The following is a 16,672-nucleotide window of genomic DNA, read 5'->3' as shown; positions in this document are numbered from 1 at the left end:
TTTTCTACTGTTGTCCCCTGCTCGCTTTCTCTTGCAGCTGACTTGTTTGTGCCTCATTCTTCTCCCATTCGCTGACAGGAAGCGGCAAGGAGCCAAGCAGGATTTCTCAAGGGGAAAAATATTGGTGCAACTTACTTACTTTGTACAACTTGCCAGTGATATTTAACCAAAGGCAATACAGCTCCGAAGACCACACCTTCTATTCTAGCACCAACCTATCATCGTTGCTCTCTCTAAACATGGCACCAACCATGACATTTTGCATGTTTGGACTTTGATTCCTACTTCAAAAACATGAATCACATTTAAGTCGATTTATTTTAAATCAACTTTTCGCTTTATACTGAAGTCTTCTCACTCAAAATAAATGAGAACAGTTCAGGATTAAGACTTGATTTATATTTTAACACAAAAGTAATCCTTTTAAGTGTACATTATAAATAACACATATGTTTCTTTGTTCCTGGAGTTGTGAAATCAGGAGATCATATACCTCATTCATTAGAAAAACAGAAGTGGTTACGATAGGAATGGGCAAGTTCACATTCTTACACAGATTTGGTCAGCACGTGAAAATGTCTGAGTACCTTCCTAATAGTCTGGAGAAAACTGGCATCTTGATGAACAGAAACCCAATGGGCAGATGCAGTCTGGTCTGCCTGAAAAGTGGACACCTACCTGCATCCCCCAGCTTGGGGATGACCTCCCTTATCTGGAATAGCCGTGGAATGGAGAGCAGCTCGCTCCCTCCTAGCCCGCAGAGTTTACAACAGACACATTCCATTAGTCTAACAAATGTAAGCGTTCTCTGAATCATAAGGAGGAAACTTGAATATTCATTTTTTAAAGCAGGCCTAAATAAATTCTGTTTCAGAGAATACAGTGGGAGATATTTAAGATGGAATTACTTGTACCTCTTCAAACATATGTAAGTACATAAAAAATATAAATATACATTATATGTGAATATATATGTAAATACATACATAGTTTATCTATAGGACTTTGTTTTAAAGAGCTGTGTTATATCCAGTTTTACCATCACATGTATAGAATACATGTGACACTGAACGTGTGTATATATAATACAAATATATGTGAATAGTTACATTTAGAAATACAAATAAATATATGTAAATCTAAGATAAGACTGACACCAGAAAACAGTTCCATATATTTATGTTTAGAAAAATCTGTTTTCTATCTTTGTGTTTATGAAAATGACAACTTGCACAGTTTAGGTGGTTCTAAACTCACCTAATGCTTTACTTCTAATATTATTTTTAAAAGTTTTGGGCGAATGGACTGAGAAGTCGTGGCTATTTTGGATCAAAGAAGTAAAGGTGAATATGTCATATACCTGCGGTGTCTATATAATATGATCTCCTGAGAGATATGAATGGGTATTTTCAAATGAAAAGCCTTATTACTCTGTAGTTCGGCAACTATCCTTTAAAGGATAGTTCCCTCCACTCAGCCCCACTCAGCCCCAGCAGAGGCCTACATGGGGGCAAGCCCGTGAAGAACGCCCGCAAAGGGGTGTCCTGCCATTGACCTCGCCCCTCAGCTCGACTCCAGAACACATGTTTATGCCCGCGGTGACAGCAGTGCCAAGGACCAGGTCGTTCACAGCCCTGTTACCTCCGATGACAGCAGGGCCACTTCTGTCAGCGCTAACTAAGGGCTCTTCCCCGTCTGTCGGTCCAGAACCACCTACAGCAGAGAAAGGGAGAATGACAGGGGAAGAGGACTTTGGTGACATTCGCAAACATCTGACAGGAGAAGACAGGAGAGCAGAGCGCTGCGCAGGCGGGAAGGAGCATGAAACCCAGACCAGAGCAGGGCCAGGCGACCCCACCGAGGTCCTGGGCAGCCCTGGGGTGCAGACCGGGTGGAGGACCGCGGCGGCAAGCGCAACCGCGGGCGGAGGGGCACGCACCTGCGCCACCTGCGATTGGGCGGGTGGCCTCCCACGCCGGGGCTCCGGCCCCCTTGGGCTCCACGCACTGGGACGCGGCGGCCACGTGTCCGCGCACGGTGACCGCGACGGGGCCGCCGGGGCGCAGCGCAGCCTTGAGCGGAGCGGCGGGGCCGAAGCGCACGGCCGACAGGCAGCCGGTGAAGCCGCGCGCGCTGGCCCGCAGCGTGTCCGGGTCCGCGCCTGGGGGCTCTGAGGGCAGACAAGCGGGGCACGCATTAGGGCGCGGGGGTCGCAGGCCTGGCCCGCGTCTGCAGGGCCGCCACCAACCGACCCGTCCTCGGAATCCTCGGCCCTTCCTTCCGTAGGGCAAGACAGGCAGGGCCGTCCCTGCGGCCCCCACTGGTGACCGGCGGGCGCCAGCTCTCCCCGCGGGCAGGCCGAAGCATCCCCGGGGGCAGTCCCGCCCAACAAAGGATTCCACCCTCTGCTGTTGCGCGTTTCAAAGATCACGGCAGTATTTTGTAACAGGATCTGTGGCCGGTAATCGAGGTGGTCACAGTGAAATGTCACCCGCATGGGGTCAACAGTGCTCTGGGAATCCCTGGGGCGTTCTAGCCTCCCCATTTACACTTGACTCTGGCCCCGTTCTCAGCCCCACAGAGGCCCCGCGCCAGCTGCAGCTGCCACTGGGGAACCCCACCTCCTGCTGCCTTTCCCCCGTCACAGCGGTGGGCTCTGTCCCTTTCCCGTAAGTCTGGGCTGGCTGCCCGTCCTAGCCCCCGACCTGGCTCGGATCTGACCGAGGTTGGTTAGCGGGAGAAGGGCCGCGAGGGACCCACGAGAGCAGAGCACCAATCCCTTCACTTTGAGGACGATTAGCCCCTACACTGCACTTGCTCAGTGCGCCCCAAATCTGACCCGGCCCAGTTACGTGCACACGGCTTCGGACGTTTAATGGATGTGCAGGGAAGCCGCCTCAGTGTGGGGACCCGCGACATCTGCATCTGACTCCCTCCCTGCTTCAGTGTGTCCACTGGCCGGCTGACATCTCCTACCAACCAGACACAGCAACCAAGAATTCACCTGGTGCCTTCCACAAGTCGGCCACCGTGTGGGGTCTTTTGCAGAGCTGTAAAAGACCTCTAAAAGCAACTAAAATGAGGGGCATGTTTACATTGCTACAATTCTAATAAATAACTCTCTGAAACACACAGTTCTCTTGGCCAGGCTGATCATATCAAGGAGGCTTATGTATGATGAATTTCAGGTAAATTCTTACAGTGAAGTAAGCCAGCTGGAGACAACTCAGTTGAATGATCATTTTAGATTAAAGAGCTCTTCTGGGGCACCCAGTGGCTCCGTTGGTTAAGGGTTGGCCTCTGGCTCAGGTCATGACCTAGGGGTCCTGGGATTGAGCCCCTTCATGCTCCCTGCTCTGCGGGGAGTCTGCTCTTCCCTCTCCAACTGACCTCCGCCCACCCCCAGCCCTTATGCACACTCTCTCTCCCTCAAATAAAAAATAAATAAAATAAATAAAAAATAGAGTTCTTTAAAGGTCACTTTTTTTTTTTGCATTCAGACAATATATATTCATTCCGTAAAGAAAGGCATCCATGCTTGAATATACTTAAAAGAATATCAAGAAGAACTAAAACAGGAAAACGCTGTGATAGTAACATAGGACTGCCACAACGCTAAAATACTAAAAACAAAAACAAAACACCACAGGCCAATTAAAAGTCCAGCCACTGAGCCAAAAGAGGAACCGGACAACACTAGCTTTCCTGGTCAAAGTCTGACACGAGCGCTACCAGGCCCGGGTCACAGAATCAATCCTGGGCAGACATGTATCTTAGTAACTAATTGGACTAACTTTGTGAAATTCATTTTAAAGATAAATTTAAAAATGTCTATAGGCAGAGCTATTATTCAAGAAAGGAACACCGGTAGAACAATGTATTGCAGTCAAGAACTTGTACTTGACATTTATACGTACTTGTGGATTGTGGGTATGGGCATATGTGGGTGGGCTCACGTTCGCCCATAGCCTGTTATTAACCCCCACAGCTGTAGCCATGACTTTGTATGCCTACAGGTTACCAAGATGCATGCAAGTTTACTGCTCATTGCTCTCTGCTGCCTTCATATTTTCCATCCTGAGGTCATGCTTGTGATTCGTTTTTTGACTGGAATAATTCTCTAGTATTTTCCTCAGATGGGAGGCATGGTCCATATTTAATCTCCATCCTTCCTTGTTACCCAAAATATCTTTTTTAAACCTTGTCAAATACATTATATATTAGATGCTTGCATTGTGGCTCATTCCTCAGCCATACTAATGATAATCCACATCATTTTTTTATCCCGCTGTAACAAATGAGAAGTTAGATGCTGATGCCACAATCATTATTTTTTCATTGTACTAACTTCTGCCTGGAAAGTTTGGAGGACTTTTCTCTATGGGTTTTGCAATTCGGAAATTTTCTCAGTTGTATGTCTTTTCTCATTGGAATTGATGCGTTCTTTTAATCTGCAACTCCAGTTTTCCTTTAGCTCAGAGAATTTTTTTTTTTCATGCATAATTACTGTCTTTGCTTCCAGTTCTGTTTCTGGATCTCTAATTATCCCCCTTAGGTTTTCTCTTATTTTCCCTTCTAATTTCTCTCTCTTAATCTTTTTTTCTCTGCGATTTGAGATAGCCCATCTCTGTAATATTCCAGACCACTGTCTAATGAGAACCAGTGATGATTCTCTCCTTCAGATAACCCTGTGAAATTGTGAAAACCCGTATTTGCTTTAACCCCCAGAGTTGGTGTGTGACTTTTTCAAGTGTCCTTGAGTGCCAAGACTCATCACAGTTGTGTTCTGTCTTCTTTAATGGCTCTATTTTGATGTGGGAATTGTAGTTGTCTTCAGTCCTCCTCCCCATCTTCTTAGGGGCGACATCATCTTTTTAGCCTTTGATTTATCGTTCAGTTAGTGAAAACTCCATGGCTGAGGATCTTAGATGGTATGGGGGTCCTGGAAAGCTAGAGGTTGCATCTTTTCTGCCCCATACCCAGCAGTGGACCTGCAGGTTCATGATCTGGCCCCAAACAGAATGAAGGAAGACGTCTCTCTCCCTTACCATGGCAGAAGGAATATGGTGCAACCATCCAGCCCATCCCCTGCTCCACGAGGGGCACTGAGGATAGGTATAACCATGCTGAGCAATGCTGACCTTCCCTCTGGAAGTCAAACTTTTTTTTTTTAAATTCTAGATAAATGACATAATTAGAAAACGAGTAGAAGATAGACTTTTCCAGTCCATCTTTCCAACAATTCAGAGCCAGGGGGCCCTGATTTTCAGAGTGAGAAAGAAGTAAATGAATTATTCCTTCCTCCCCAAAACACAGGCCCCCAAACACAGGCTCTCCCAGTGCTTGCAGCTAACACCAGAGAAGAAATCAGGGGTAATCTGGGACCCGATGTGCTCAGAGTGAGCAATGCTAGTAGGCACTTCCTGGAGCACTAGTCCTTAGTACATAATACAGACTCTTCGTGTAATGACACGTAGGCAATCCCCGCCACTCTTTCACCCAACAAGGTGATTACATCAAAACTCTACACAATCGTTGCTCTTAGTTCTTTAGTCGTCTTCACAATTGTGCAGTCCCTCCCGATGTGCCTCTGCCCGTTTCAGCAGTCCTGAACCCTGAGCCCTTCCACTTCCCTCCCCCCACCTCCCATCACACCCTGTCCTGGAACACACTCATTCACACTTCAGACTAGACACCCAGTTACAACTCATCACTCACCTCTCCCAGCTGCGTGTGCAGAAGAGGCATTGGCAAAAGAAATGAATCTGTAATACTTTTTTTTTTAATTGAGATACAATTCACAAACCATAAAACTGATCTTTTTAAAGTATACAATTGAGGGGGATTTTGTATATTTACACAGTTGTAAAACCGTTACCAGTATTCACTTGCAGAATCTTTCTATCTCTCCTAAAGAAACCCAGTACACATTAGACTCCACATCGCATTCCTACCCCTCTCCAGCCCTGGGCAAACCTAAACTTTCTGTTTCTATGATTTACCTATTTTGGACATTTCCTACAAAATAAATCACACAGTAAGTCACTTTCCGTATTTATCCTCATTTATTTAACATCATGTTTTCACCCATTTGTAGCCTGTGTTGCTACTTCATTACATTTTATGGCCAATATTTCACTTTTGTTTGTGGCACACAGTGAAACACTGGCATGAAACATAACACTGTATCACTTAGTCATCGGTTGCTGGGGTTATTCCCATGCTGTGTTATTAGTGGAGAACACAGCTATGGGGATTTACGTACATCTTTTGTGTCTGGACATATGTTTTCAATTCTCTTGGGTATATACCTAGGAGAGGTCATATGGTAACTCCGTGTTTAACTTCCAGATAAACTGCCAAACTGTTTTTCCACAGTGGCCACACATTTTACATTCCCATCACCAATGCACAAGCGCTCAAATTTCTCCACCTCCTCCACTTGTTATGGTTTTTTAGTGATATCTTGTGGTTTAGATTTGCATTCCTTTGCTGGCTAATGATCTTGAGCATCATTTCATATCAGTTTTTGGTAAATCTTCTTCAAAGAAATCTTTGATTTCAGCCTTTGACCAGATCTTTTGACCATTTTTATATTGGGTCATTTGTCATTTTGTTTGGCTGTGAGAGCTCTGTATACACTCTGTACAAAAAATTTCTTATGAAGCTGGAGCAAACAATCCTAAAATTTGTATGGACTCAGAAGAGACCCCGAATTGCTAAGGAAATGTTGAAAAAGAAAAACAACTGGGGGCATCATGTTGCCTGATTTCAAGCTTTGCTACAAAGCTGTGATCACCAGGACAGCATGGTACTGGCACAAAAACAGACACATAGACCAGTGGAACAGAGGAGAGAGCCCAGATATGGACTCTCAACTCTATGGTCAAATAGTCTTCAACAAAGCAGGAAAAAATACACAGTGGAAAAAAGACAGTCTCTTCAATAAATGGTGCTGGGAAAATTGGACAGCTATGTGTAGAAGAATGAAACTCAACCATTCTCTTACACCATATGCAAAGACAAACTCTAAATGGATAAAAGACCTCAACATGAGGCAGGAATCTATCAAAATCCTAGAAGAGAACATCAGCAGTAACCTCTTCGATATCAGCCACAGCAACTTCTTTTAAGATATGTCTCCAAAGGCAAAGGAAACAAAAGTGAAAATGAACTTTTGGGGCTTATCAAGATCAAAAGCTTCTGCACAGCAAAAGAAACAGTCAACAAAACAAAGAGGCAACCCATGGAATGGGAGAAGATATTCGTAAATGACAGTATAAACAAAAGGCTGATATCCAAGATCTATAAAGAACTCCTCAAACTCAACACACACAAAACAGATATTCATGTCAAAAAATGGGCAGAAGACATGAACAGACACTTATCCAATGAAGACATACAAATGGCTAACAGACACATGAAAAAATGTTCATCATCACTAGTTATCAGGGAGATTAAAATCAAAACAACATTGAGATACCACCTTACACCAGTTACAATGGCCCAAATTAACAAGACCATAAATAATGTGTGTTGGAGAGGATGTGGAGAAAGGGGAACCCTTCTACACTGTTGGTGGGAATGCAAGTTGGTGCAGCCACTTTGGAAAATAGTGTGGAGATTCCTTAAGAAATTAAAAATAGAGGTACCCTATGACCCTGCAATCACACTACTGGGTATTTACCACAAAGATACAGATGTAGTGAAAAGAAGGGCCATCTGTACCCCAATGTTCATAGCAGCAATGGCCTGGTTTCCAAACTGTGGAAAGAACCAAGATGCCCTTCAACAGATGAATGGATAAGGAGGATGTGGTCCATATATACTATGGAGTATTATGCCTCCATCAGAAAGGATGAATACCCAACTTTTGTATCAACTTAGACAGCACTGGAGAAGATTATGCTAAGTGAAATAAGTCAAGCAGAGAGAGTCAATTATCATATGCTTTCACTTACTTGTGGAGCATAAGAAATAACACGGAGGACACGGGGAGATGGAGAGGAGAAGGGAATTGGGGGAAATTGGAAGGGGAGATAAACCATGAGAGACTGTGGACTCTGAAAAACAATCAGGGTCCTGAAGGGGTGGGGGGTGGGAGGTTGGGTGAGCCTGGTGGTGAGTATTAAGGAGGGCACGTATTGCATGGAGCACTGGGTGTGGTACATAAACACTGAATTCTGGTACACTGAAAAGAAATAAAAAACAAATAAATAAAATGTTACTTGTCAAAAAAATTTCTTATGAGATGCATGACTTGTGAATGTTTATCCTCATTTTGTGGATTGCCTTCTTATTTTTTTAGTAGTGTCTTTTGAATTACTAAGGTTCTAATTTTGAGGAAGTCTGACTTATATTTTTCTCTTTCTGCTTGTGCTTTTGAGAAATGATGATCTAACCCAAAGCTTTTGAGAGGCCTTCTCTAAGAAACCAGTGCCTAACCCAAGGTCACAAAAATGCACAGGCATTGTTTGGTCTAGGAGTTTTATATATGTAGCTCCTACATGGAGGAGTATCATTCATTTTGAGTTAATTTTTCTAAATGGTGTGAGGTAGGGTCAATGTCGCTTTTTTAACTTGTTGGCTCTATACCATTTAAGATACTAGTCTTCCTCCACTGGATGGGCCTGGCACCCATGTCTAATGTCAACTGACAATAAATAGTTTGACTTCTCGACTCTCAATCTACTCCGTTGGTCAATATGTTTGTCCTCATGCCAACATCACAAAGTTTTGACACCATGGCTTTGTACCAAGTCTTAAAATCCAGGGCAAAAACTCAAGCTTCACTCTTCTTTTCAAGATGGTTTTGGTTAATTGGAGTCCCTCGCATTTCCATATGCATTTGGGATCAACTTGCCACTTGGACTTGGATTGGAATTGTACTGAACCTGTAGATCAATTTGGGGAGCACCACCACCTTAGCAACGTTAATACTTCCAGTCCACAAACACGGATGTCTTTCCATTCGTGTGAATCTTCCTTAATTCCTTCCAGCAGTGCTTCATAGTTTCCAGCGTATGTGTCTCACACCTCTTCTGTTCAAGTTATTCCAAGGTATTTTATTCTTTCTGATGCTACTTTAAGTGGAATTTACATTTTGGTCTTCATTTCATTTTTTTATTATCCATTGCTAGTATAAAAATACAATAAATTTCTGTACATTGATCTTATATCCTTGCTCCAACTGTGAACTATCTCCATTAGCTTTTCTCATGGATTCCTTACAAGATCCCGTTCTCTACAAATAGAGATAGTTTTACTTCTTCCTTTTCATTCTGGATACTTTTTACTCTTTGTTTATTGCCTTGTAGCCCTCACTCAAACCTGTACTACAATTCTGAAGGAAGGTGGTGAGAGTAGATATCCTTATTTTATTCCTGATCTTAGGGAAAGATTTCCATTATTTTCCATTAAGTGTGATGTTTAGGCATGGGGTTTTTGTAGCTGTCTTTTCTCATGTGAGGAGGTTTCTTTCTATTCCTACTTTGTTTTTTTGTTTTGTTTTGTTTTTGTTTTTATGAAAGCACAGTGGATTTTTTTCAAATGCTTTTTCTGTGCCTATTGAGACAACCATGTGGTTTTTGTCCTTTATTCTATTAATATGCTGTATTACATTGGTTGTTTTTATCTGCTGACCCAACCTTAAATTCCTAGGATAAATCTTATCTGGTTGTGTATAACAATTTGTTTATGTTACTGGGTTAGATTTGGTAATATTTTGTTGAGGATCTTTGCATTTGTATTCATATTGCTGAAATTATATAAAATCTTCGTGTCTTCCACCCTATGACTTTCCTCCCAAATGAGATAAATTCTTAGAGCACAGCAAAGACAAAACATACATCACAGAAGTCAATGGAGCTTTTAATATCCAAACTGTAGTCTGTCCATGAGGGCATCAGTAACTCCCACATATTATTCATAACCCAATTCTCATATATGGAGTTCCATTTCAACACAAGATCCTTCAGTGGGTTTCTTTTCCCCACTAAGGTTTATCCGCATGACTGCACTGACTTGAACTACATTCAACTTATTGTACTCTTTCCCAGAAGGAAAGAGAAAGGCACATCTTTACTCTGCACCCTTCAAAACAGATTTTTGTTTTGGTATTTTGGGGATCTTTGCTGTTGTTGTTTTTTAATGCACAAAAGACAAAATCCACAGAATACCATTTACACAAAAGCCTTTAGAGAGATCAAACCTAGTGAAAATGCCAGGACACCTTACTGGGTTGTTGTATTTTAAAGCTCTCATACTTCAGGGTTACAGGCCACATCCGAGTCAAGACTGGACAGAAAATTAGAAACCTAACAATCTGCACTTAAACTAGGATTTTACTAAAATTATTTTATAGTAACCGGGAGCACTTGACCTGAGTAATCGTCGTTAATAAGACCACTGAAGAATGGGAAGAGCAGCCTGTTACTCTAGAAGATGACCCGGAACCGCTCCTCCCAGCGCGTATTAGGGTAAATAATAATGATGATAAAGGAGATCCATCATGAACACTCCTTTATTCTTCATGTTCCCTATTGTACTGAGAGCACTTTGAGGGCAGGTACAATATGTCTTGTTTCTAGGATTCAAAATGCCCAGGGAAGTACAAGTGCACATCAGGGACCCAAAGCTTTTTTACTGAATGGACATGTTGTTGAGTCGAGGGAGCTCGCCAAAAATAAGTGGAGGACAGCTTGCCATAGCTCGGGACAATTGTCTTTGGAAAATGAATGGCTCTTCATTAGCCAGTCTGTTGGTCTATTTTATGCAACTTTATGAAAGGAAGCTCAGCTTCTATTTCCCAAATCTGAACACGAAATAGTCATCTTCTCGTAGTTACTGCTAAGTAGAAGCTATCCTAAATAAAGTTACCCAAAACACGAAAAGTATTATTAGCCTTTGATCAAGATGCGTACCTCCCGGTACAGATGAAATGAATATTTATAATTTTATTAGACTCAGTTGCTTCAAGCAATAAACTTCATTGCTGAATTTCAACTTCAATTTCTATAACCTGAGAGAGATGCTTTTTGACTAGACCATTCTCGAATCAAAACATTAACATCTTCGATTCCGTGCTACTGCTCTCTACAAATGAACTTGCAGGAAAATAAAAATGTATATGATAAAATGTATTATTCTCCTTTTTATTAAAATGATTCCTTTTATATAAGGTAGTTTAGTTATTAAATCAGTTTTCATAATCCATGACATATCTTTTTACAGATAATACATTCAAAGCTAAATTGTCTTTAAAAATGTTTGTCAATTTCACACTTCCTGCTGGCAACTTCCTACCTTGTGCCACAGTCACTTCTGAACCTGCCTCATCTCCTGTCAGAGCTGGAGTCACTGAGGGCAAGCAGTTAGTTGTATGTGGTGTGTTCCTTTTGTTCCTTGACCCTATCTGTCCTCCTGGCTGGGAAGAGTGCCCACAGAAACCTGCTCCAGCAACAAAGGAGGGATGACTCTGCTGGGGGCAGGCGGGGCCATCCCTACACTCACAGACCGCACCTGCATGTAAGTAAGCTGAGCTCTGAGGCTTGCACACGCCTAAGATGATCTACTCCTCACTCTGTTCAAGCCATGAATGGTAACTGACAGGCCAGAGAGTGGAGCTCAGTAGCACATAAAAAAGGAGCAAATTCTTTTCCACTTGGATATTAAAAATTCCTTTCCACTTGGATTGTATAAAAAATTATACTATTCAGCTGACAGCCGAGGATGGGGTTCCATCCCACTGTTCTGTGAAACTCATTGTGTGCTCTGACTTTTTAGGAACTTCATAACCTCTTCCTGCTAATGGTATACTGTTATTCTCATGGGTCAAAGCCAGAGGAGAACCTTATCTCTTTCCATTGTTTTTCCAGTTCTTGTGGTTTTTCTATACTATGCCACTGTTTTTGTTTGGTTTGGTTTGGTTTCGGTGTTGGTTTTGGTTTTTAAATTTATTTGACAGAGAGAGAGACAGTGGGAAACAGAACACAAGCAGCGGGGAGTAGGAGAGGGAGAAACAGGCTTCCCACTGAGCAGGGAGCCTGATGTGGGGCTCAACCCAGGACCCTGAGACCATGACCTGAGCCGAAAGCAGCTGCTTAACGACTGAACCACTCAGGCAAACACTACCCCCACCTTTTTTTTTTTTTTTTTTTGCCACTGTTCTAAATAGAATGAAAAAAAACCTTACTGGGTGTTGTATCTAGATGATGAATCACTAAATTCTACACCTGAAATTAATATTACACTATATGTCAGCCATCTAGAATTTAAATAAAAACTTTAAAAAATAGAATAAAAAAAATCTACTCATATCACAAAAACATGGATGTCCAGAAACGCCTAGAAAACTCACCTGAAGTCACACATTAGAGACTAAGCTATTCCCCTCCCTTTCCTATGGGCTGTTTGAGCTACAGACTTCTCCCAGTGCTCGAGGGGAACAACTGTGCTCATCTGCATTTCTGCGCCAGCTGCTGGAGGCCCACTCTGCACGTGCAGAGGAGGCAGGAATGGCGAGCCACAGCAAAGCCTTTCTGCCAACACATCATGGGGCCCGACTCTTTATCCACACTAAGGCACAGTTAGAAAGCAGGACCACCACTTCGGCCCAAAGTTGGTATCCATTACATGATGCCAAGACTGTTTTCACAGCAAAGAACCCCGGGACCCTGCTTCACTGGCTTAACCTGCACCTGTAACTCCCTCCCAGGACCAACACAGAGCTTCCCGTTCCTTCTACCATCTAAATGATGTGCATCTGCATTTACCATTTATAAGGGCATGCTGCAATCTGCCCCATTTCCTCTGAAAAATAAGAACTTATAATTTTATTGCCCATCATCTTTTAGAAAAATGTCACCGTTTTAACAGTTACTGTGCTTCTTACCCTATTTTGAACATGGGCTCGTGGGCTGTCTCTAAATCTCCAGCATCTGTAGGATGTTTTATGTGTCAGGGATAAAAGAAATGATCAAAGAATCAAGGTACAAATGGCTGAAAAGGTAGTAAAGAGTCCATGAATTATCTCGGACCAAACACAGCCAGATGAGTGTCATGTACCAGAGCAGAAATTCTACCCAAGACTACAAGAGGATTTCTCCCAAATAACTTTAGATATTGACAGCACATACAGTTTACAATATAAACAATCAAAAGGAAAAAAAAATCCTTTCAAATTTTACTTTTATTTCAATTTAATTCTTGGTGACAAGGGGGAAAACAAAGGCATAAATAATTTGATGCTTAAGTAGTCTGGTATGCTTTTATCAGCCCTGAAGGGGGTGTGGGGGATCTTCAGATCCTGACCTTCCAAGGGTAGCTGGGAGCACTGAACACATCTCAGAGCAGGGCCCAGCCTACCACCCAACACGTACTCACCTGCTCAAAGAAAATGTGAGTCCTTTCTTCTTGTAAATGTAAATCTATATTTACTGTTGGGTGATTTCTGCATTTGACCCCTGATTAATATACAATTGTGAACATGACACCTGCTTTGATTTTGCCTTTCCTCAATTGTTATAAAAATACCAAGTTTCATTCTGCTTGATTGCCAAGTGAGAGGGCACATGTGGAGACACTTCTCAGGGGTCACTGTGGCTCACCTAGCAGACAGCCCTCCCTGGTGATTTACAGGCACACTCGGACAGAAGAGCGGCTTCTCCCTTGATTGTCACTTGCTGGGAAACCATGAATACGACAAGGAGCTTCTTCCAGCCTCATGAACCCTTCCCGTGTTTGCAACCTGACACTTCTGATCCATGTCAGGAGGTTGGGGGTGGGGGGACGATGCTCTTTCTGACACTTACCTAAGATTGTCCCCAACATAAGGGATTTGACAGCATTGAATTCTGTCCCTGACGACAGGACGACTTGTCTCCTCGCATTCTGGTTAACCTATTAAATATTCCACAAGAAGCAAACATCAAAATGGCGAGTAATTTTGGTGATGAGAGAATGGGAGTCTGAGGGAGACCAAGGAAAACGGTAAAAACGAGCCATATGTTCAGCTGTCACAAAGGTGAAACGGTTTCATAGCAATTGTTTTAACACCTCGGATTTCACACCACCCCATTGCTTATTCTTTCCCCTTTATTTGTCGTCATGGTTTAGGGATCCGTAATCGGTACGATCCACAAAGAAATGCAATAAGCTATTTCAAACCTTAAAGCTTTTACTTATTTCAAACAGAAATTAGTACACAAGCCACAAAAGGTATTACTGGCACAGATTCAATATATAAAGGTTATTCTTCAAAACCCAGTGACAATGAATAATCGAAACATGGAGGCTTTTAAAAAATGTATTCCCACTTTCAGCAAAATCTTGCTTTTCCCCTTGTGTTTACACTTCTGCCGCCTTTGCTCTTTTGTAGTCAGATGGAAAAGCCTCTCATTCTCGTCGGAATGTCGCCAGTAATCGCTGGGAGAAACTGGGCAACATTTCCCTACTGACGAGGACAGCTTGGCATTTTCAGCGGTCAGATAGTAACAAGAACCCTGTCAGCATCTTGCTAAACAAACAAACGACATTGCTAAAGAAAACACTTTGACTATGTTTTCTGTCCCCAGGACTTTCTGGGAAGACTGATGAACGTGGATCTCTTTTACTAGGATTTATTCTCAAAGCCTTGCTGGAGGTCATACACTGAATGCCACAGGTTTGGTTACTGTGGCTGCTGTGAATCTACTCCTTACCTCTACAGAGACCACCGCTGCTTCTCTGTAAATCGTCACCTGGTGAAGCCGCCCATCAGCAAAGTTTTTAAAACCAAAGTTAAAAACATCAGGTTCTTGGTGCCTGTCCAGCTTATACCTGATCTGCAAACTTCCTAAACAAGACCAAAAAAATGACATTTTTAACTAAAATGGAATTTTATAAAAACCATCAATGCAGGTTCTAAAGCACATTTTGTTTTTATTTATTTCCTATAATTTGAATTTATTGAGCATTCGCTTAAGAACACCGAGAGTCTCTATTCCTGGAAGAGTGATCATTTATGTGCTATTCCAGGGCTGAATTCAGAATCCGATTACACTATTTTAAAAGTCAAGACCAAATGGTCTTTCCCCAAGTTCTTCCATTTTCCTTAACAAAAGGAAAAAATTCTAAGTTATGCATATGGGAACTCAGAGCTAGGCTCGAAGTTAATTATTCATGTGGTATTCATAGTATCAAATGGTAAAACCTCAAGCAATATTGCATTAACATTCAGGTTCCATAAGCATCACTTCTTTTAATGTGACTTATTTTAATGCATTTTAATGTATTGCTGACATTTGCATAAACAATCTTTTTGCACGACTAGAATTTTTTCCCTAATGTTTCTGCCATAATCAAGAAACAGAAGAAAGACCAATGATTTGCTACAACATCTAAATCTCCTGATGTCCTTCATAGGGATGCCCACTGCCCCATAACCATGTACTGCCTAGAGCAGATCTTCCAGAATGTAGGTCTCTGCCCTTCCGCTCTGTGAAGTGAGGTTACAGCTTGGGCTAATGCTCCATCTGCAACAGTCTTGGAAAGACTTGGTGGCCATGAGTTGGGTACCTCTCATCCCACTTTTCTTCATATGTAGATATTGCCATGAATGGCTTCCCAGCCACTGAAGAGTAAAGAACAATCCTATTCATGTGATGCGTAGGAATAGTGGATTTTAGATAGTTTAATATACTTCTTTACTTTGCTAAGAAGGAGGAGGAAATATTTTCCATGTACAAAATGAGTTATCTTGTTTCAAAGTGAATTGCAGAACTAATTTATTCATGTACAGAAGGAAAGACTTCCCAGAATAGCAAGAAGCCTAGTGGCACATCAAATACCTAAAATGATCAAACTTCCATGGGGGAAATGTATCTTAAATGTAATCATGGAAATGTGAACTTTAATGATAAACACTTGAGGGTTATCATGAACTAGTGTAACAAGCATGGCAAGCCATGCAATTGTGTTTCCCTTTCGTAAGTAAACACCTAAAGGGTCCCTGTCATTGTGGTCCTTATTTTCCAATTCAGCCTCCTCGTTCTTACAGTCTTGACACTCACCATTAGGGGCGAGGATCACGGACAGGTACTCCTCGTAGAAGGAGCTCACGTAGAGGAGTAAGCTGGGCGTCCCTGTGGTCCGGAAGCTCAGTGTGGCCATTTCTCCAGCCAGCGTCAAACCCTCATGAAGTAAAGTTGCAAAGGAGCTTGAGTTCTTGCTGGTGGTGTAGTTAGAATGTTCCTGAAAGTCGTAGATAACAGACGAGCCAATTCCAAAATACGCAGAAATCTCTGGAATGACACTCATTTTTGTTATGTTAGCACGAAGTCAAGGCGAGGCTCTTCTCTATGTGTATTTATACACTATCTCTAACCCTTAGTCTCTCAAGACAGAAAATAAGAATGTCACATTTTGCTGTTTTTTTTAAATTTAGAAATATTTCTGATTAAAAAGGTAATCAAGTATGGATAAAAAGATAACTTATCCCCGTGCATATTCGCATGATGTTGAACTGAGTAACAATATTTTATTATGGCCCACAAAATGCTTCATCTCAGAGTTACACAGCATTAAATGCTGAGTATAAACATACACTTAGAGTTATTGTCCATCTCAGTGTCACGTGAATGATGCTGAATCCAACAGAATTCATCATGAGTTTCTCAAGAACAGAATCATAAAT

At 42.1% G+C, this 16,672-nt stretch overlaps 1 protein-coding gene across 1 annotated transcript in view; it reads right to left on the bottom strand.

Moving 5' to 3' along the window:
- Window positions 1-16,672, bottom strand: part of LOC125084687 (contactin-associated protein-like 3) — a 158,984-nt gene that overhangs the window by 3,545 nt on the left and 138,767 nt on the right. Inside the window, exons 19-23 of the mRNA XM_047702357.1 lie at window positions 16,050-16,280; window positions 14,700-14,833; window positions 13,812-13,899; window positions 1,940-2,170; window positions 1,642-1,713 (exon numbers count right to left, since the gene is read on the bottom strand). Coding sequence (XP_047558313.1) covers window positions 1,642-1,713; window positions 1,940-2,170; window positions 13,812-13,899; window positions 14,700-14,833; window positions 16,050-16,280 — 756 coding nt within the window. The remainder of the gene's footprint in view (window positions 1-1,641; window positions 1,714-1,939; window positions 2,171-13,811; window positions 13,900-14,699; window positions 14,834-16,049; window positions 16,281-16,672) is intronic.

The sequence above is a fragment of the Lutra lutra genome, chromosome 14, assembly GCF_902655055.1.
Source record: "Lutra lutra chromosome 14, mLutLut1.2, whole genome shotgun sequence".
Classification (NCBI taxonomy): domain Eukaryota; kingdom Metazoa; phylum Chordata; class Mammalia; order Carnivora; family Mustelidae; genus Lutra; species Lutra lutra.
This window is presented reverse-complemented; position numbering and strand designations above follow the sequence as displayed.